A 21,336-nucleotide genomic window follows, 5' to 3' on the forward strand; every position below is an offset into this window, starting at 1 on the left:
CTTCTAGTACAGTGACAGAATATGGTGAGAAAGTTCACATTTCTGAAGGAGTTTTTTTTTTTTTTAAGCTTTTGACTATTGAGGTTGCACTCATTATTATTTTTCTAAAAAATGCTTTTATTTCCTTCAAAAATGATCCCTTTGAATTTTGGGGAAGTGCTAAGTTTTCTCTTGAATTATACCAATTATGATAATTTGTTTATAACATTGAGTTATTATGATTGGCACATAGTGGCCCAAATTAAGATAGATATATTTATGTGGGTTAGAAGTAAAGGAGACAGTAGTTGATGGTAGGGAATTTTAAAATAATAACCAATTAAAGATAGATAAAAAAATGTTATAACCAGAGAAGGATTTCTAGGCTTTGAAAGCAGAATAGTTACATCACAGATATGAATTATTTTTAGCGAGTTTTAATATAATCCAGAAAAGACAGTAACTTCAGAGAGACTGAGATATTTGGATGAAAAATGTATTAATGCAATGGAGAGGGATACCCACCTTTTGCCACCATCTGTCAATATCGTTGTCTCTAATTACATGATCACTAATAATCTTTCTGATTTCAACGTTTTCTTATTTGCATTTTTATCTATATAGAAAAGTCAGCATGACTATTTGTTTTAAATTTGGAACTTCTATTTCTATTTATAAATTACTAAATTATATTAAGGTTACTAAATCTGTGTTAAATTTTGTCATACCAGAAACTTTAGAACTTCTTTAGCATGAGAAAAAGGTAATAATTTCTCTGTGTAGGAGTGGAAAGCTGTGAAAACGGAAAGCGGGGTCATTTAGGTACTGGGAGTGTGATGGGATAACTTGGGGTATGAAATTGATTATAGGAAAGACAACATAATGAGGAAAGGCTTTGTGGAAATAGGGACATTTAAGTCTGACCTTAAGTATGTTAGGAAAAAGCTGAGCACCGTCAACATCCTACATAATAAAAGGGTAATATGCAAATCGACTGAATGGCAGAAAGACCAGTTGGCGGGGGGTGGGGGGGCAGCGAGCAGGTGGCTCCAGGTCAGGCAAGGTGTGTGCCAGTGGCAGAGGGAGGGAATGGAGATGGGATGGCAGCGACCAGTGGTGGCGGAGGGGCAATGGGGGTGGGGGGGGGCATGGCACCATCCCCTGATCGGCCAGGCCAGTTGCCTCCCTCAGACAGAGGCCGGGTGGCAACGGTAGGGTGATAGGGTTGGCATTGTCCCCTGATCCCTGTCCTCACCTCCTGCAGAGGGAGGCCAGACTGTGGGAGTGTACTTAAGCCATCAGTAGGACATCCCCTGAGGATTCCTGGACTGTGTGAAGGTGCAGGCTGGGCTGAGGGACCACCCACCCAGTGCATGAATTTTCATGCATTGGTCCTCTACTTAATAAATATTAGCCTTGGACATGGAAGCAGAGGGAGGCTCTTAAGAAATATAATAAACTATGAGCCCGGTGCACGAAATTTGTGCACTGGGGGTGAAGGGTCCCTCAGCCCAACCTGCCCCCTCTCACATACTGGGAGCCCTCAGGGGATGTCCTACTGATGGCTTAGGCCCTATCCCCATGGGAAGCGGGCCTAAGCTGCAGTCTGGCCTCCCTTTGTGGGAGGCAACTGGGCTGGTCAGGGGAAGGCACCAGCCCCATCACCCTGCTGCTGCAGCCACTGCTAGTCACCACAGCCACCAAGGTGTTTTCATCAACACAGACTCCAGTCCCTTCACCAAGAAAAAATGACAACTTTCTTTAGGCATTTCAAGATGTGTCTTTCATAGGATATGCATTTCTTTCTTTATTTTCTTTTTATCCTCACCTGAAGATATGTTTCCATTGACTTTTAGAGAATGTGGAAGAGAAAGGGAAAGACAGAGAGAAACATCAAAGTGAGAGGAACACTTTGATTGGTTGCCTCCTGCATGAGCCCTGATCTGGGCCCCGGCCAGGGAGGAGCCTGCAACCTAGGTACATGCCCTAGATCAGGATCAACCCAGACCTTGCTGTGGGCAGGCCGAGGCTCTATCCACTGAGTCAAACCGGCTAGAGCAGGATATAACATTTCTTAGCCCTCCAGCAGCGGACCTTTGTTTTTGGTGGAAAAACCCTAGATCACCTTTTTGGATTCTTATTACCCAAGTTACTAAGAATATTACCAGTGGCATACAGGAAGCTTAGCCAATGTGCAGTCAGAAAAGGTGTTTCCTCTATAGTTCACACCAATCACGGGCTGGGCCCTGCCCAGGCCTAAAGCCTCTGGCCAAAGCTTTAGACCTTGGAAGGGGACCTCCAGCTCCCTGTGATCGCAGACACCGCCCATTGGGCAGGGGACCCCAGCTCCCTGCAATCTACCACAGGAGCAGACCCCCTTGCAGGAGTTGACCCCCAGTTGCCTGCGACCCATCGCAGGCTCCCCGTTGGTGCCCAAGGCCGGAAAAGCCTCCTGCGGATGGTTTCCTGGTGGGCATGGCTTGTGGGTGTAGCAGAGTGATGGTTAATTTGCATATTACTCTTTTATTAGGTAGGATGTATTAGGGTTTATCCCTGCATAGAAAGAAATAAAGCTACTTTTAAGACCATTTGGTCACTGACCATAAAACTTACATTTAATATTTAACATCACATATTTGAAGCAATTTAAAAATATTTATTTGACAGCACACTTGAAAAGTCGAAGCAAGAGCAAATTAAAATCACCAGTTTATTTTTACTGGTCTTGTCCAAGAATCACCACGGGAATTGCCTGTGAGATGGCACCCAGGTCCTCTCATGCCCTTAAATACACCTGACTGCAGCTTCCCCAGATGCCTCCAAGCCCCATGCATTGAGGACCTTGCTGCTCATTACTGCGTTGGAGGGAAAAAAGATGAGAGCTTTGGGTGTTTCCCCTGCAGTTTGGGATATAATGCTCACTCCTTTTATGTGTATACAGAAAGTTAATTTTCAAAATATATTTATTTTAAATATAATTAGAAAGCTGAATACAAAGCATGAGACTTTTTTCATTGCCTTTCTCCCCTAAGAGATCTATTTGATTTAGAATAGATTTTTTTTTTTTTTTATCTGTTGTCATGAGTTCAAGAAGACAAGGATTTCCCTTCAGATATTGACTGGAATTAACTGATGTTCAATATGTGAGTTCCTATTTTTTCTTTTCCTTTTCCATCTTTTTTTCTTCCTTTTTTTTTGTTTTTGCATGCCTGAGTCTATGTAAAGTTAGTTCTTTGAGTAGCTATGGAATAATATATCCTTATCTGCTTCTTTTCTTAGGAAATTATATTTTCCATAAATACTAGTATGTGTTCTAAAAATGTATCTCCTTGGTAACTATTTCTTTCATAACTTTTATGGGCTCCTAATTCATGTCAAAATTGGCATTTTAATAGTTTACAAAATAATTTTAAGAGGTCTATTTTAACAGGAAATGAACAAGGGGAATGCTCTCTTGAAATCTGGCTTGAAATTTGAGATTGTTAGATGCCAGGACAGGAGGCTATGAGAAATAGTGGTGTTTTGTACTCTACTTCAGATAGAAAAGCAATGATACAAAACTATAAAAGTTTGAAAAAATGACCATATAATTGATGAAAATAGCAATAATAAAAAGAATAAATATTGTAAGGACATGGAAAATTAATTGATGACTTTGATAAATTAATTAATAAATAATTTAGTAAATCACTTGTTTTAAAAACATTAGTTATTTGCAGCTGGAAGAATCCATGAATACTCACATTCTTATTTCCTGGAGAGGAAATAGATATCCATGTATCTATAAAATAGCACTGAGGTCATCTATTCTTCAGGATGATGAAGGCACTATAATTTTCAGTCCTTTCCTGTGACTAAATCTGTTTTCACACTCAAAATAGATCTCAGTGATTTGTATCATGGTAGATATGTCATATGGAGCCAACATTTAAATTTCTGTCTACTTTTCCATAACAAGAACATACCACATCTTATTTTTGTTCTATTGTCAGGTATTTAGATCACTTCTATCTTCCAAATTTAAATGAGTCTGCAATAAACACATTTCTGAATGCTTTCTGGATAGTTTTGCTCAGTTGCTCATAAAGTTTTATATGAACAAACTTAAAATTGTACTCTTATGAAGTTGATGAGTGAGAATAGTATTTCATTACTGTTTGATTTGCATTTCCCTGAATATTTTTATATATGCTTTTGGCCAGTTGGAATTTCCTTTCTGCATATTGCTTAGTCAAAGGTTTTGCTGTTCTAGAAAAACAGGTTACGTACTTATATATTATTGATTTGCAGGATTCATAAATAGTTACCCCATTTTGCCACTTTAAAAAATTTTGATTCAAATGGAATTTGTCATACAGAAATTTTAGACGTATTATATATATTTTACAAATTTGCCTTTTGTGCTTTGCTTAAAGAAATGTTCCTTCTTAAGATATAAACCCATTCTAAATTTTTCTTAAATATTTTTCTCATTTTATTTGATACATTTGCATCTTCGGCCATCTAGAACATAATTTTTTGTGCCTTCTGAGTAATATATTTGTTTCCTCCATAAGGAGATTCAAAGTCCTAACACCAATTACCAATAAGTCCATCATTTCACATCAGTTTGAAATCCCAACTTAAACATAGAATAAATTCCAGTATATTTATGTGTTTATTTATTGACTGTCTTTAAGTCCACTTTTGTGTCTTTACCAACAACTGTTTTGTTGCCATAGCTTGATAATATATTTCCGTTCTGAGAAGGGATGTCTACCTTCTTCTGTCTTCCTTTAAAAAGTTAGCTTAGCTACTCTGGATATAAACTGTTTCTGAATTTTGGAACCAACTTTTCAAATTTTACAAAAAATTTTGTCAGAATTTTTGTTTTAATTATTGACCATATTGGTTAATTTAGAAAGAATTGACATCTTTTTATATTGCTATTCCTTAATCATAAACCTGGTATATCTTTTTAGGGTTGCAATCCTTTTATATACTTAAATATAATTCTATATTAAAGTAAGGGATTCTATTTTTCAGGCTAGAATAGGTAACTCACAGTTAAAAAGAACTTTTAATTGTTTATTTTAAACAAATCATACTACAGCTCAGGAAAATTGTAATTGGAGTTTTGTGATAGTTCCAGAGATTTTGCAAGAAATTAGATCACATGGTATTACTTGGGGTTGATGGATGGAATTCAAATTAAAAAAATCCATGAAATCCCTAAAATCCTATTAAAATTCTCTTTGTATGCCAAATGTTCATTTTTCTAAAACAATTTCATAGGAACTCAGATGAAGTAAAATACATTGTTCAATTAACATTATAACCCTTCATAAACAGGCTAATCAATGTGTAGGATTTATTTTTTGTAAAACTGAGCTTTGAGTTTAGCAATTTTGTGATACATTTCAGATCAGGTTGCAGAGAGGAAGTAAGAGATGTTGTATAATATTTTGCACCAAAGAAACACTTCCTTGTAACTAAAATATTCCAGGACTTGGTCCAATGAGTGTGCAGCAAGCCTGGTAAGGAAAAAAAGTGGTCCAATTCAAGGAGCTGCAGGGTGGTGAAACAGATGGAGTGTAAAATGATTTCTGGATGCATTTTGCTCCTCCAAGAGTGTGTCTTAAAAGCAAGCACCAGAAAGGGTGACTAAAGGACAAAAATGGTGAGAACTCCTGGGTTAGACTGGAAAGTGAACTGGGAAATAAGGTCAATTTCAGGAAGTCGTAAATGCACTAAGAGTCTCTACAATGCAGCAACACTTCCCCCCAAAGACCTGCTTGTTGCTCTTTTTCTCCCTCCACTTACAAAATATGTTCATGAAAAGATCATTTAAATAAACTTTTATTGAATTTATTGGGTTGACATTGGTTAATAAAATTATATAGGTTTCAGATGTACAATTCTACATACGTGTCATCTGTATATTGTATTGTGTGTTCACCACCCAAAGTCAAATCTCCTTCCATCCCCCTTTATCCTCCCTTTACTTTCTTCTACCTCCCTCCACCCCAATTTTCCCTCTGGCAATCACCACACTGTTGTCTGTGTCTATGAGGTTTTTCTTTTTCTTTGCTTAAGGCCTTTACCTTGAAAAATGTGTAAAGGTTCTATATGCACTTTCTGAAATTGTCACCCAGATGTCCAATATTTAAAATTATTAGCTCACTGAAGTCTAAGGACAATACTGAAATTTCAGGATTTAGCACAGATTTAGTCCTTGGAAAGAATTGAGAATTATAGTGATTTCATAGCCCTTGAAGAACAGATTTAAAAATCACTCTTAAGGTATAATACTAAAATTGCATCTCAAAATTTTCCAGAAAAAGGACTTTTCATCTTTTCAGTATTCATTGTCTTGTTCATGGTACATGTGGGATTTTGGATTTATCATGATTGCAATTAATTGATTATTTGTTCTTTTATTGTTACCATCTGTTTGTCCTAATAAGCTGCAATCTACTTGTAGATAGAGATCATATTTTGTACACTGCTTACCCTTAGCACCAATTATAGTGATTGCATCATAATAAATGATTAATGCATTTTTATTGACTAGATCAGTGACTTTTAAGTCAATAATTTCAGAAAGTTGAGTGTTTCAGGTTTATTAACTTCCTCCCTCTATCTGGTCAAACCCACAGAAGCCATGGGACAGGACAACATCACAGAATTTATCCTCCTGGGACTTTTTAGTGGTGAGGATGCAAAGGTTGCCTGCTTTGTGCTCTTCTCACTGTGCTATATTGCTGTTCTCTCAGGAAACCTGCTCATTCTTGTCACCATCAGGGGCAGCTGCCTCAGTGAAAAGCCCATGTACTTTTTCCTCAGCTACCTGTCCTTCATGGATGTCTGCTTCACCTCCACGGTGGCCCCCAAACTGATCACAGACTTACTGGCCCAGCGGAGGACCATCTCCTACAACAGCTGCATGGCCCAGATGTTTTATGCACACTTTTTTGGTGCCACTGAGATCTTCATCTTGGTGGCCATGGCATATGACCGCTATGTAGCCATCTGCAGACCCCTTCACTACACGGTCATCATGAGCAGAAAGGCGTGCTATGTCCTTGTGATGGCCTCTATTATCGGGGCATTTATCCATTCAATCCTGCAGGTATTGATTATTGTCCAACTTCCCTTCTGTGGCCCCAATCAGATAGACCACTATTTCTGTGATATATTCCCCCTGCTGAAACTGGCCTGCACCGACACGAGCCTGTTGATTATTGTGATCATTACCACCACCGGGGTGCTGTCCATTCTGACCTTTGTTGCCTTGGTAATTTCTTACATCATCATCCTGTCCACCCTGAGGACACGCTCCTCCGAGGGCTGCCGCAAAGCCCTCTCCACCTGTGGCTCGCACATCACTGTCGTGTTCATGTTCTTCTTGCCCCTCATCTTCACCTATGTCCCCACAGCCGATTCCGTCAGTAACGACAAGGTCTTTGCCTTGTTTTACACCATGATCGCCCCTATGTTTAACCCTCTCATCTACACGCTGAGGAACACGGACATGAAGAATGCCATGAGGAAAGTGTGGTGCCGAGACAAATTATTGGAAGGAAAATGAATCCTGTGGTGTGTGAGCCCATTGCAGGCCTCCTTGTACGTACAGAATTGTTAATGTCAGCAGATTCAGCAGGTACCCTGAGCTGGTATGCTGCCGTCAAAGGTCGCAGGCTTGAAGAGACAAGTCCCTCAGCCACTCTCCTCTTCCTTTACCTTTATAAGCCTGGATTCAATGGAGTGGATCAGGCAATCTCCAGGTCCCCTGCAGCTCTGACATTCCGGAATTTATGTTGGGCATTTGGAATATTCTGCCCATCATAATCTCAGACATAGTGAGCATGACAACACTTTTACCAGGGAAAATTGTGAAGACTGCATGGTTTGGTAGTTGTGCCCTGCTTCCAGAAACAGATATCTTGACTGCAACACCTCTCACAGATAGAGAGGTGTCCTAAACACTTTTTTTTTTTTTTTAGTTTCCATTGCAATAAAAATATTTTCACTTGTTGCTGTATATTTTAACTCCTTACATTAACAAATCACACTTCTAAAATGGTGCAATGCAATGTAATTACACTATTTGCACTATACTTACAGAAGTAATTGTAATTAATTCTTAGTACCCTATCAGCGGTGTAGTCCTGTAATTGGGAATTTCAAGTGAGATGGTGAACATCTTTTTTCAATCCTACAGGTGTAATTCTATGACTGTATTCATAACCTCATTTTAAAAATTCTCCATGAGTGTACAAATGGATGCTCTTTATAAATGAGCAACATGGAAAATGTTCCATCCTGTGTAAGGCCTAGAGCTTAAGAAGGCACAATGCTAACGGGATGAACATTCCTGGGTGCATTTTGTTAATCCTCGGTGCTCCTTATGCAAATAGAATATGCTGAAGTTTTCTAAAACAATGCAAATCTGTCTCCTCTCCACTCAGGCAGGCCCTGATACTGGGAAGAAATAAAGAAGATTGAACTAAGAAGCAGGTATAGCCAACTGAAAACAGGAGTAGGCCAAGATCATTTTTTGGTACATTGATGTGGTTCCTTAATTTATGCAAGAATCTTCCAGCTTTGTGAATTGAAATGAACTTCTGACTTTAACTAGGGTCATCCATTAGCACAATGTACACCTGAGGAACTGAGCCTAGAGGGTGGGGGCACCAAGATTTCAAAGATGAGAGACACAGACCTTATATATTCTCATGCTCGTCCTCTTCACCACAGTCCCCACTAAGTAATTGTATTGTATATACTTAATGTATTATTGTCCTCTGTGCAACAGGATCCAAGTTTTCAGGCAAGGATTGCATTTGCAGAGGTTAGCCATAGGTTGATGAAGATTTAACAATAGTTTCTCTCTTCCAAAAGGACCCTGACATGTGTACTGCCTGAAAAATTAAGGACCTTAGAGCCAAAGAGGAGGAAGAAAAATAATGAAATAATGAAGTGTATTGAGAAGGAGATAAAGACAAAAGCAGATCAAGTCAGGGTTTAATTTTGATGTTGACCTTGTGGCAAATACCTCCTGGTGGAATTATCCAATTCAGAAAGGTGAAGATGAGCAGAAATGTCTATAGCTGCATGGGCAGGTGTCTTATTCTGGTGCTTATTTTAATAAGCCCATTATTGATGTGTATTTAGGCCACATCCTATGGTAATCTATATATATATATATATATATATATATATATATATATATATATATATATATATATATATATAGCTAATATGCAAAGTGTCCCCTCAGGAGTTCAACCAGGAGATTGGGAGTTTGATCGCTTGCTATGACTTATGCTGACCACCAGGGGGTGGCGCGAAACATGGCGGTTAACGAAACATGGCAGCAGGGCACTGAGGGAAGGAGGAGGCGGGGAGACGGGGAACCTGATCTGCCCTGATTGCTGGCCAGGCCTAGGGACCCTACCCATGCATGAATTTTGTGCACTGGGCCTCTAGTTGTTAACATAAGAAACTTTCAAACCTGTAAAGAATTTTTCTGAGTTTATTTGAGTCAAACTGTCGATAATTGCTGGGAAGCAGAATCCCAACATATGGAGATAATGCTCAGGAGAATGTTATCTTTCCTCACCTATTTTTATACATTACTAGAAGCCCGGTGCACGAAATTCGTGCATGGCGGAGGGTTGTCCCTCAGCCCAGCCTGTACCCTCTCCAATCTGGGACTCCTGGAGGGATGTCCGACTGCCCTCTCACAATCCAGGACTGCTGGCTCCCAACTGCTTGCCTGCCTGCCTTCCTGATTGCCCCTAACTGCTTCTGCCTGCCAGCCTGATCACCCCCTAACCACTCCGCTGCCAGCCTGGTTGATGCTTAACTGCTCCCCTGCCAGCCTGTTTGCCCCCAACTTCCCTCCTCTGCCAGCCTGGTCACCCCTAACTGCCCTCTCCTGCAGGGTTGATCACCTCCAACTGCCCTCCCTTGCAAGCCTGGTCCCTCTCAACTGCCCTCCCTTGCAGGCTTGGTCCCTCACAACTGCCCTCCCTTGCAGGCCGGGTGCCTCCCAACTGCCCTCTCCTGCTGGCCATCTTGTAGTGGCCATCTTGTGTCCACATGGGGGCAGGATCTTTGACCACATGGGGGCAGCTATATTGTGTGTTGCAGTGATGATCAATCTATATATTACTCTTTTATCAGATAGGATAGAGGCCTGGTGCACGGGTGGGGGCCAGCTGGTTTGCCCTAAAGGGTGTCACAGATAAGGGTGGGGGTTCCCATGGGGTGTGGGGCAGCCTGAGTGAGGGGCCTGTGGTGGTTTGCAGGCCGGCCACGCCTCCTGGCAACCCAAGGGGAGGCCCTGGTATCTGGAATTTATTTTCCTTCTACAATTGAAACTTTGTAGCCTGGGGCGACAGCCATTTCTGGGGCGGCAGCCATTTCTGCGGCAGTTAATTCACCTTCTACAATTGAAACTTTGTAGCCTTAAGCGGGTGGGCCCGGCCAGGGTGTGCAGAAAGCTTTGCTTCCCCTGTTGCCGCCGGCAACCCTGGCCTGCTCTCTCAAGCTCCATTCTGCCGCCATTTGTTTCAATTTGTTTACCTTCTACAATTGAAACTTTGTAGCTTGAGTGGAGGCTTAGGCCTGCAATGGCTATGGAAAGCTTGGCTTGCTCTGTTACCTGGGAAACCTTGCTCACTGTGGCTGTAGCCATCTTGGATTGGGGTTAATTTGCATACTCACCCTGATTGGCTGGTGGGCATGGCTTGGCTGGTGGGTGTGGCTTATGTAGCGGAGTGATGGTTAATTTGCATATTACCATTTTATTAGAGAGGATAATCAAAGGAGGAGACATAAGTGGGTTACATGAAATCACTCATGATAGATTAGGGAAGCGGGAGAAAGCAAAGCAGGGAAACCTCTGGGATTGGATAAAAAGTAAAATGATAGACAAATGCTTCTTTTACATAGGTAGGTACAGGATAGTTAACAGTCAACAATTAACATGATAACAATAACAATGAAGAAATCTGTGGTCTCCATACTGGTGCCCTGGTGCGTTGGTTGTGCCCTGAGGGGTCTGGATAAAGGGAAGTTACAAGTTACCCTGACATTCCAATGATATGCTATCATAGATGCAAAAGACAACAAACAGGTTTAGTTGTCTAGGGCATGTCTACCTACCATTAATTGCTTTTAGTTAAATAAGTTTTAATTTCAGACCATCCTTTGTGGTTACTTTAGGTCTCTAGAGTTTGCAAGGCTGCCACACAGGCCTTCCCTGAACAAGTCAGGGTAGCATGTGGCCCGTTTTCATCCACATAATGAATTAAATGTCCACATAATGAATTCAGTTGGCTTATTGTGTCAAATTTGCTATTTGATTTCTCCCCAAAGAAGACAGGCCCTTTGAACATAGCTCATATTAATCTTTTGTTAACTCTCTTCTTATAATTTATCAACAAAGGAGAGGTGAACAGGAGTCTATCCAAGGGTGGTTGATATTGTGTCTTCTTTTCCCATGTGTTTTCCTGGACAAAATAGTGGGATGGAGATCGGCTATGTAGGAAGGTATTTGGAATTAGTGCTTTATGTACATAACGAAGGTTAAGTGCCCTCTTCCATGTCCATTCCCTCTACGTTGGCTTTTTCTACTGTTCCTTTCAAAATACCCAACACTAAATATACTGGAGGTTTTACTAATTTAAGAATGTGCCTCATTCCACTTGTGCCAATTTCCACTTCTATAGTTTGATCGTATTCTTGGATCAGCCAGCTCAATAATGCCATGTAGCAGGCCATTTCAAAAACTTCTGGCTTATACAACAAGCATTTAATTCTTGCTCCTGTGTCACTGGGGAAGCTGGGGTTTAGCTGATCTAGTTTAGGCTTGACTAGGCTTAATTGCAGACCCAGGGTAGGTTCCAACGTACTCCATGTGGCTCTTATTTTCATATGGAAAATAGAAGTGTCATCTTAGATTCTGTGTTCTGTACATGTTCTATACCATTGACTGTTATGGAAGTTCAGTGTTGTATCTCTCTATGCTGTGTACTCGACTTGCAGATTTTATTATACTAAAAATGTAGAATAAAGACTATTTTGAAGCTTTGATTAAAGTGATGAGGTGCCATTACACCAAACAAACAAAAATCCAAAAAACAGTTGGTCCCCATGCAGGAGCTGGACACATCAGAACATTGTCAAAATGAGGCTTTCCCTCTCAGATACTATATAAATGGTGACATTCTGGTGACTCTGACATGTGATAAATGTTTTAACCTCCTGGATATGTTTAAATGAGCAAAGGGATGCCATATGAAGACATGCACATCAAAGTTCTCTTTACATATTAAATTGAGCAGTGCATGGAAACATGTTGAAAATATTTTATGCTACAATCACTGATTAGAAGATACAGGAAGACACAGCTTTAATTTTTCTACTATGCATAAGCTAATTTATTCATCTAGAAAATGAGAAAGGTTGTCATTAATTTCATCAATGAAGGCTCTAATCAAAGTCACATCTTCCATCTTGTAACAACAAGGTTTTAAAACTGCAAAGCTGGCAGTCAATGTTGTAATCATATTTCTATGAAATGAAATGGTGTTGTTGACCACACTCAACCCCACTGAAATTATGCAGAGTCTGAGTTCTCACAATTCTTGGTCATCTCTTTCCAAGGAACCAAGAGGAGACTCTGGGCTCCTCTGATTGGGATTGACTGCCTTTTGATCTTTTATTTTTTTATCTTTAATTTGATGAATGCATCGACATCAGAGATAATTTTTTAAAGCACTATTCACAGTCTTTTATATAAAGTTCACACATACACACACACGGACACACTGACACACACACTCCACAGGTATAAACATATACCCAGGTATAGGCAGTAACTTAAATAATCAGATTTGTGGAAAATACAATGAAACAATTGCAGAGGTAATTAATGACGTGTTCATTTGCTATAGAAAAATAAAGCTCAGATTGTGTGAAGGAGAAATGTAGCACTATGGCAAGTATCAGTTCACATAAGAAAGACATACTTGTCTGTCCAGAAGGAGTCTTTCTGGAATCCATAGCTGGGAATCAGGTTATAGTAGAGCCATTTGGTCCAAACATTGGAGAAAACACAGTACCCAATTTTGCATTTCAGCAAATTGTGTTTATCCTGTCAGTTGAGTGACAGTCACCTATTCTTACAAATGGCATAATTTTTATTCAGTTTCTTTATTTTTTTCTGTTAGTCACTTTACATTAATAGGGACAGCAGGCGACAGAACATAAGTGAAGATTAGAATCAGAAGCAACATATTAATGGGATGTTACCATTAAAAGGGGGATCTTAGAGGTATTTTTTTTCAATTTTTGTATTGTTTGAGTAAAGAAAATGAGTCCTAGAGAAAGGAAAAGCTTTTCCCCAAGATCAGAGACTGAAATTGATTTTTTTTAGAGATAGAGAGGAAGGGAGAGAGAGAAGTGAGGGCAGGGGGAGAGAAACACTGATTTTTTTGCTCCACTTAATTTATGCATTCATTGGCTGCTTCCTGTATGTGCCCTGACCAGGACTGAACTGCAACTTTGGCAAATGGGACCACCCTCTAGCCAACTGAGCTACCTGACCAGGGCCCAAGTATTTTTATTTTTTAAGCCCTTGTTTTTTTATCTCTTTTACATTCTGCAGACAAATCCCCTTCCATTCTAACATTATTAGATTTAATTTTCACTCTGTTTGGGAGGACTTACATAAATATGCTTTAGTTTAGATCTCTGTTATTTTTCACTTATCATTTCATTCATACAACATATACATAGCGAGTGCTTTGTATACACCAATCACAGTTCTAAACACTAGAAAACACCCTTAAGAATTTCACAATAAACTCTCATTCTTTAAAGAAAGTGTCAAAAAGGCAAAAATGGGGAGAAAATAATGGTGCTAAGTATAATCATGGTGAGCTTCTGAACTTAAATAAGATTTTTCTGGTCTAAATATTTCAGAAAATTATCTGATTAGGAAATATTAGAACAAATATAATAATAATGATGATACACAATACCTTACTTTTGTAGAATGTGTTATTCTCTCATTTTTCCTCCCCCACACCCCATGAGGTTATCATTGTCTTCATTGTACAGATGATGAAGTTTAAGATTATCCAGCTTAAATTGTTACTTCCAACTATTTATCGTTAGCTTCCCAGAAAACCTTCCTGACCCATAGTTTCTTCATTACATTCTTTACTTCTGCATTTCTCATCGTATAAATCAGTGGATTTAACATGGGGGTGATAATGGTGTAAAATACAGCCACCATCTTATCTTCCGAAAAGGTAGTATCAGGGCGCATATACATGAAAGTACAGGGACCAAAAAAGATGATGACCACGGCGATGTGGGAGCCACAGGTGGAGAGAGCTTTGAGCCTGCCATCTGTTGACCGTTTTCTCAGGGACACCAGGATGACAGTATAGGAGATTAGCAAGATAACAAAGCTCCCCAGAGCAATGGTACCACTGTTGGCTGTCACAACAACACTAACGACATACGTATCCGTGCAGGCAAGTTTCAGGACGGGGTGGACATCACAAAAGTAGTGATCGATCTCATTGGGTCCACAAAAGGGTAGTTGGACTATCAGGGCCACTTGGATAATGGAGTGTAGGAACCCACCTAACCAGGTCCCCAGCAGCATTTTACTGCATCTGTCCTGGCTCATGATAGTCAGATAGTGTAGAGGTTTACAGATAGCCACATAGCGATCATAGGCCATTACCGTGAGGATGAAGATCTCCGTGCAACCAAAGAAATGTACCCCAAAGATTTGCAGCATGCACCCTTCGTAGGAGATAGTTTTGCTCTTGGCTAACAGGTCAACAATCATCTTAGGAGCGGTGACTGAAGAGTAACAAATGTCCACAAAAGACAGGCAGCTGAGAAAGAAATACATAGGAAACTTGAAAAGGTTGCCTTTGTAAACTGCCAGCATGATGAGGAGGTTTCCCAGGAGAATGACGGCATAGAAGAAAGAAAACACCACGAAACAAACTTCTTCAACCTCTAGGTTTTGAGAAAGACCCCAGAAAACAAATTCAGTTACATTGTTTCTTTTTCCCATTGAGTTAGTCTAGCAGACCAAGGTCCCCAGAGACAATTCAGTTATCTGAAAGAAAAACATAACAGAGACCAACAGAGTTAGTATTTCTAACTCGAACAAACAAATAACCACAGTAGTTGAAAACAGAAAAATGGCTATTCCTGCTGCTTTGCAGGCCTACATGAAGAAACTGGAGTGTGAGCATCCTACCTGAGTGTGAGAGTCCATTTCTTCACTTCAGATGGAGAAAACAAACTCCAGGGAGATAATGCAAATCCTCTAAGTCACACATCTAGTCAAGAGTCTTACCTCCCTCACCCTTTATTAAGGTTTTTTTGATCTGTTTGTTTCTAAAAAATGTACTTACTTCTTATTCTGTAGAAGGCAGTCAGCTTAATTTTGAAAAAACTTTTGTGTTTGGAGGTATGGTACCAATTATATATCTGAAAAAGTTTGTCTTATTTTTGACACAGAAACAAAAAAACATATGCCCACATTTTCCCTCCCGAATACAGCCATGAGTGTTTCAAGTAGTTGAGAAAGGGTGACTTCTACAGGTTGTTCTTCTTGTGAAACACTGATCTTTGTGTGTATGAATTTATTGTCCCCTATTTGACATCAAGTTCTTATAGTGAAGAATGGTGTGGTGCAAGTAGAAAGAGGGCCAACATTATACAAACCTGATTCTGAGATAATGGGCTGTAATTCCAGATAAGTCACTTAGCTTCAAGGGGCTTCTGTTATCCCATTTATGAAATGCAAAGGTTTTCACTTCACTATCATATATATTTCTACCATAAAGTTAAATATATTCTGTCAGCCTGAAATAGCCTTAAAACCCTGATAAGGAGGCAGAGATAAAAGAAGATAAAGCCACAGAAAAACCCTCTGGAGACAGATCAGGACCTGTCTGATTTGAAAGGAAGGGAAGTGAAGTCTCAGGTAATTTCTGTCTTCAAACCCAGTGTTTGAGGATTCCACAGGAATTACTTTGACTTGGTATTTTAAGCATTTGTCTGTTAACTTGAAAAAATCAACACACACACACACACACACAAAGACAAAGAAATAAAGGAAGGACTTTGTCCTTAATCTCATCATTCTTTCATGCACCTTTAAAAAAAAAATCACCTTTAAAAAAATTAAATTCATTAGGGTGACATTGGTTAATAATAGATTTCAAGTGCACATTTCTATATACATGATCTGTACATTGCATTGTGTGCCCACCACCCAAAGTCAAATGTTCTTCCGTCACCATGTATTTGACTCCCTTTACCCTTTACCACCTCCCCCCCGCCCCCACCCCGCCCTTCCCTCTGGTTAAAACCATACTGTTGTCTGTATCTCTTCATGCATCCTTTTTAAACTTTCAATTTTATGCTAGTTTATACTAGGTCTCCCACTATAATTATATACTTATACATAATTATTAATTCTGAATTATAATGATAAACATGAATTAAGTATTTCTGGAAGAGATCTTCACTGAAATATACTTTAAAGGGGTTTAGGAAGAAGACAGTATTTACTTTAAATAGATAAATCTTCAGAGGTGGAATTTCAGGTACTCTAGTGAGGTCACTAGAATGTAAGTGTGGAATGGGGTATGTGCACCTGTCTCGACTCATGGGGCTTGTAAGATATTCATCAAACAAAGCCACAGAAATGACTCCTTTAGTTATTGGTTAGGATGGATTACACAGTGTCTTAGGTAGTCATTAGAAATTTTGTCCATCTGTGGCCATGTCATCCCAAGATCTGTCAAGTTCAGTGCCCTCAGCTCCCCCTTTGCAGCAAAATTGTACTTGGCATGTCCAGCTTTGGGGAAACTACAGGGCTGGCTTTCCTCACGTCTGTGTATAAGAGTAGGTAGAGAAGTCATTACAGATGTGCCTTCTCTAGTACTAGTGATAGTGATAGTGATAGTAATAATAATAGTAATATAAATTCAAATTCAGACTCAAACATTCCCCCCTGCTTTTTATATGTTCATTCTTCTTTGGATTTTCTTGCTGAATTTTAAAAAAGAGGAATATTTTCTACTGAGAAAATCTTTTGATTTACGAGAGCTCAAATTGCAGTTTTTGACAACTGTGAATTATGCTGCTTGGTTCTCATCTAGAAGAAATTGGGTGTGTAAACACAAGTTTGGGAATTGTGCCCCCACTGTTCATACCATAAGGTCTTAAAATAATTCTTCCTTCTCTTCAAATCAAGACTCATCTAGAATTCCTTCCTCCACGTTTTGAGCATTTCAAACATGGTGTCTCACGTTCCTTTGAAATTATTGGCATTTGCTTATTCACAACCATGCTACCCTATCTCATAGACATGCCTAGAGGCACTTTATTATCTTATCATTATCACAATAACTTTATTCTCCCCTTATTTCTGAGAATAAGGTTCTTGCAATTATATTACAGGTTTTCAAAATATAGCAATTTGATTGAATTCCCCTTTTCCACAAACTTTTTAGATTAGTTTTAGAAGAAAGAAAATCTCACCAGTATTGTCCAGAGATTGAGTCTTGCTTTATTTTCCTATGTCTTCTGAGATAATTTTGGTGCAGCTGTCCAAAATAAAGCAAGAATGAAGCCTTAGGAATTGCTTTGTGAATAATAACTACCAGAGAATTCCTGACCCCTGAAAGTCAAAGGCTAACAGAAATCAAGTCTTTGTTATTCAGGTTTTGTCTCTCACCTACTGAAATCTGCCATTTCACTGTATCTTTGGCAACAAACGGTCTTTTCTCTACTTTTATAAAGTCTATATAAGGAAAGTGAAGAAAAATGTTAATGACCTTGGGGAACACCTTTCCCCTAGTCTCCCTCCACAAGCAGTACCACATCAGAGAACTACCAATGAGGTGTAATTTCCAGACTCATTTTTGATTTGTTGAAAAATATTTAAAGCTACTTTTATTTATTAATTTTAAAACCCAATCAATTCTTGCATTTAGGCCTATAACTCTAATTGAAAGCATAGCAAAAGAAACAACCAACAAAATAAAAAGTCAAACTATCAAATGGAGAAGATATTTGGAAACCATCTATCTGATAAGGGGTTTTATCCAAAATACAACCAAAAAACAAATAACATTTTTCCAAAGACATTCAAATGGCCAACAGGTACATGAAAAGGTGCTCAAAATAAGTAATCATTAGGGAAATGCAAATCAAAACTGTAATGAGATGGCATCTCACACCTGTTAAATGACTATCATCAAAAAGAGAAGAGATAAGTGTTGGTGAAGCTGTGAAGAAAAGGGAACCCCTGTGCATTGTTGATGAGGATGTAAATTGGTGCAGCCACTCTGGAAAACAGTGTGGAGGTCCCTAAAAAAATTAAAAATAGAACTACCATATGGTTCAGCAATTCCATTTCTTGGTATTTATCCAATGGAACTAAAAACAAGATCTCAAAGAGAGTTTTGCAGTTCTATGTACATTGCAACATTACTCAAAATAGCCAAGATATGGCAACAACCTAATTCTCTGTCAAAAGATAAAGAAAAAAAAAGTATATATAAAATGAAATGCTATTCAGTCATGAAAAAGAAGGAAATCCTGCCACTTGTGACATCATGAATAGACCTTGAAGGGGTTATGATAAGTGAAATAAGTCAGAGAAAAACAAACACTGAATAATATCACTTATATGTGAAATATAAAATAGCCAAACTCGTAACAACAGAGAAGAATGGTAGTTACCATTAGTTGGGGGCTGGGAAAAATAGGGGAGATTGTGTTCAAAGGGTACAAACTTCCAGTTATAAGACAAATAAGCTCTGGAGATCTAATATAAAGCATGGTGACTATAGTGTATTAATATATTTGAAATACCATTAATACTACTGCTATGTACTTGAAAACTGCTAAGAGAGTAGATCTTAAATGTTTCACCACAAGAAGAAAATGGCCATTATGTGATGTGATAGAGGTGGTAGCTAATTTATGGTGGCAATCATTCTGCAATATATAAATGTATCAAATCAACATGTTGTATACCCTCAACTTATATATTAATTATATCTCAATAAAGCTAGATAAAAAATAGCATCTCACACCTGTCAGAGTAATGGTGCCTATTATTAAAAAGACTCAAGATAGACCGTCAAACTTCAGAGGGAAAGCAGGAGAGGGTGGGGTGGAGGAAAGAGATCAATCAAAGGATTTGTATGCATGCATATAAGCATAACCAATAGACACAGACACTAGAGGGGTGAGGGCATGTGCTGGGGGGTGGGGGTGGCCAGGGAGAGGTCAATGGGAGAAAAAGGAGACACATGTAATACTATATGTAATACTTTAAACAACAAAGAATTTTAAAAAGATAATAAGTATTGGTGAGGATGTGGAGTAAAGGGAACCCTTGTACACTTCTGGAAGAAATGTAAATTAATAAATCATTATGGAAAAAGAGTATGGTGTTTCCTCAAAAACTAAAAAATGGAACTACTATATGATCCATTAGTCCTACTTTGGGTATATATCCCAAGGATATGAAATTATGATCTTGAAGGATATCTGCACTCCTAAGTTTATTGCAGTATTATTCATAGTAGGCAAGGTATGCAATCTCATTGTCCTTGACTAATGAATGGACATAGAAAATATGATACATACACAGACTCGAAAAAGAGGAAAATGCTGCTATTTATAACATCATGTTGGAGCTCAGGGCCATTAGGTTAAGTGAAATAAGCAAGATACAGATGGGAAATATGATATGACCTCACTTATACGTGGAAATGATATAGAAGCAGAGAGTTGAACGATGGTTACCAGGGCCTAGGGGTTGTGGGAAATGGAGAGATGTTGGTAAAAGGGTACAGGCTTTCAGTTATGTGGAATGAATAAGTTCTAGAGATCTAATATATAGCACGGTGACTATAGTGAGCAATACCACATTGTATACCTGAAATTCCAAAGATAGAACTTAAATATTTTCAACGCACACACAACTATGGTGAGACAATGGATATTTTAAGTAGTTTAATTGTGATTATTTCACATCCTATCTAATAATAGACAAATATGCAAATTGACCATACCTCCGACACACCCATAAGCCACACCCACAAGCCACGCCCACCATCCAATCAGAGCGAGCATGCAAATTAACCCAAACCAAGATGGCTACAGCCACAGAGAGCAAGGTTTCCTAGGTAACAGAGGGAGCCAAGCTTTCCGCCTGCCCTTGCCAGGCCTAAGCCTCCACTCAAGCTACAAAGTTTCAATTATACAAGGTAAACAAATTCAAACAAATGGCGGCAGAATGGAGCTTGAGACAGCAGGCCAGGGTTGCCGGCGGCAACAGGGGAAGCAAAGCTTTCTGCACACCCTGGCCGGGCCCACCTGCTTAAGGCAACAAAGTTTCAATTATAACCCCAACACAAATGGCTGCCGGCCTCGGAGGGAGCCCCAGGCTTGGCTCTGCTCCAGGCTACAAAGTTTCAATTGTAGAAGGAAAATAAATTCCAGATACCAGGGCCTCTGCTTGGGTTGCCAGGGGGCGTGGCAGGCCTGCAAACCACCACAGGCCCCTCGCTCAGGCCACCCCACACCCCAAGGGAACCCCCACCTGATCCCAGATGCCCTTCAGGGCAAACCAGCTAGCCCCCACCCCTGTACCAGGCCTCTATTCTATCTAATAAAAGAGTAATATACAGATTGATCATCACTGCAACACACAATATCGCTGCCCCCATGTGGTCAAAGATCCTGCCCCCATGTGGACACAAGATGGCCACCACAAGATGGCCAGCAGGAGAGGGCAGTTGGGAGGCACCCGGCCTGCAATGGAGGGCAGTTGGAGGTGATCAACCCTGCAGGAGAGGGCAGTTAGGGGTGACCAGGCCGGCAGAGGAGGGAAGTTGGGGGCAAACAGGCTGGCAGCAAAGTGGTTATGGGGTGATCAGGCTGGTAGGCAGAAGCGGTTAGGGGCAATCAGGAAGGCAGGCAGGCAAGCAGTTGGGAGCCAGCAGTCCTGGATTATGAGAGGGATGTCCGACTGCCTGTTTAGGCCCGATCCCTTGAGGGGTCCCATATTGGTGAGGGTACAGGCTGGGCTGAGGGACAACTCCCCTCCGTGCACGAATTTCATGCACCGGGCCTCTAGTTATACATATGTCAAAACATTGAGCTGTACACATTAAGTATATGCAATTAAAAATTAAATTTATTGCAGTGATATTGATTAACAAAATTATATGTTTCAAGTACAATTCTATGATACATCTGTATATTGCACTGTGTGCCCACCACCCAAAGTCAAATCTT

At 39.7% G+C, this 21,336-nt stretch overlaps 2 protein-coding genes across 2 annotated transcripts; one reads left to right on the forward strand and one right to left on the reverse strand.

Moving 5' to 3' along the window:
• Positions 1–6,622: 6,622 nt before the first annotated feature.
• LOC307109725 (olfactory receptor 4P4-like) lies at positions 6,623–7,549 on the forward strand (the record flags this gene model as incomplete). Its single annotated transcript, XM_079788593.1, has 1 exon — positions 6,623–7,549. One exon carries the CDS (start codon positions 6,623–6,625, stop codon positions 7,547–7,549), a length of 927 nt encoding a protein of 308 aa, XP_079644719.1.
• Positions 7,550–14,137: 6,588 nt separating this feature from the next.
• Positions 14,138–15,073, reverse strand: LOC307109715 (olfactory receptor 4S2; the record flags this gene model as incomplete). Its single annotated transcript, XM_079788583.1, has 1 exon — positions 14,138–15,073. One exon carries the CDS (start codon positions 15,071–15,073, stop codon positions 14,138–14,140), a length of 936 nt encoding a protein of 311 aa, XP_079644709.1.
• Positions 15,074–21,336: the final 6,263 nt, after the last annotated feature.

This window comes from Cnephaeus nilssonii (genome assembly GCF_951640355.1).
Source record: "Cnephaeus nilssonii genome assembly, chromosome: 13".
NCBI lineage: Eukaryota > Metazoa > Chordata > Mammalia > Chiroptera > Vespertilionidae > Cnephaeus > Cnephaeus nilssonii.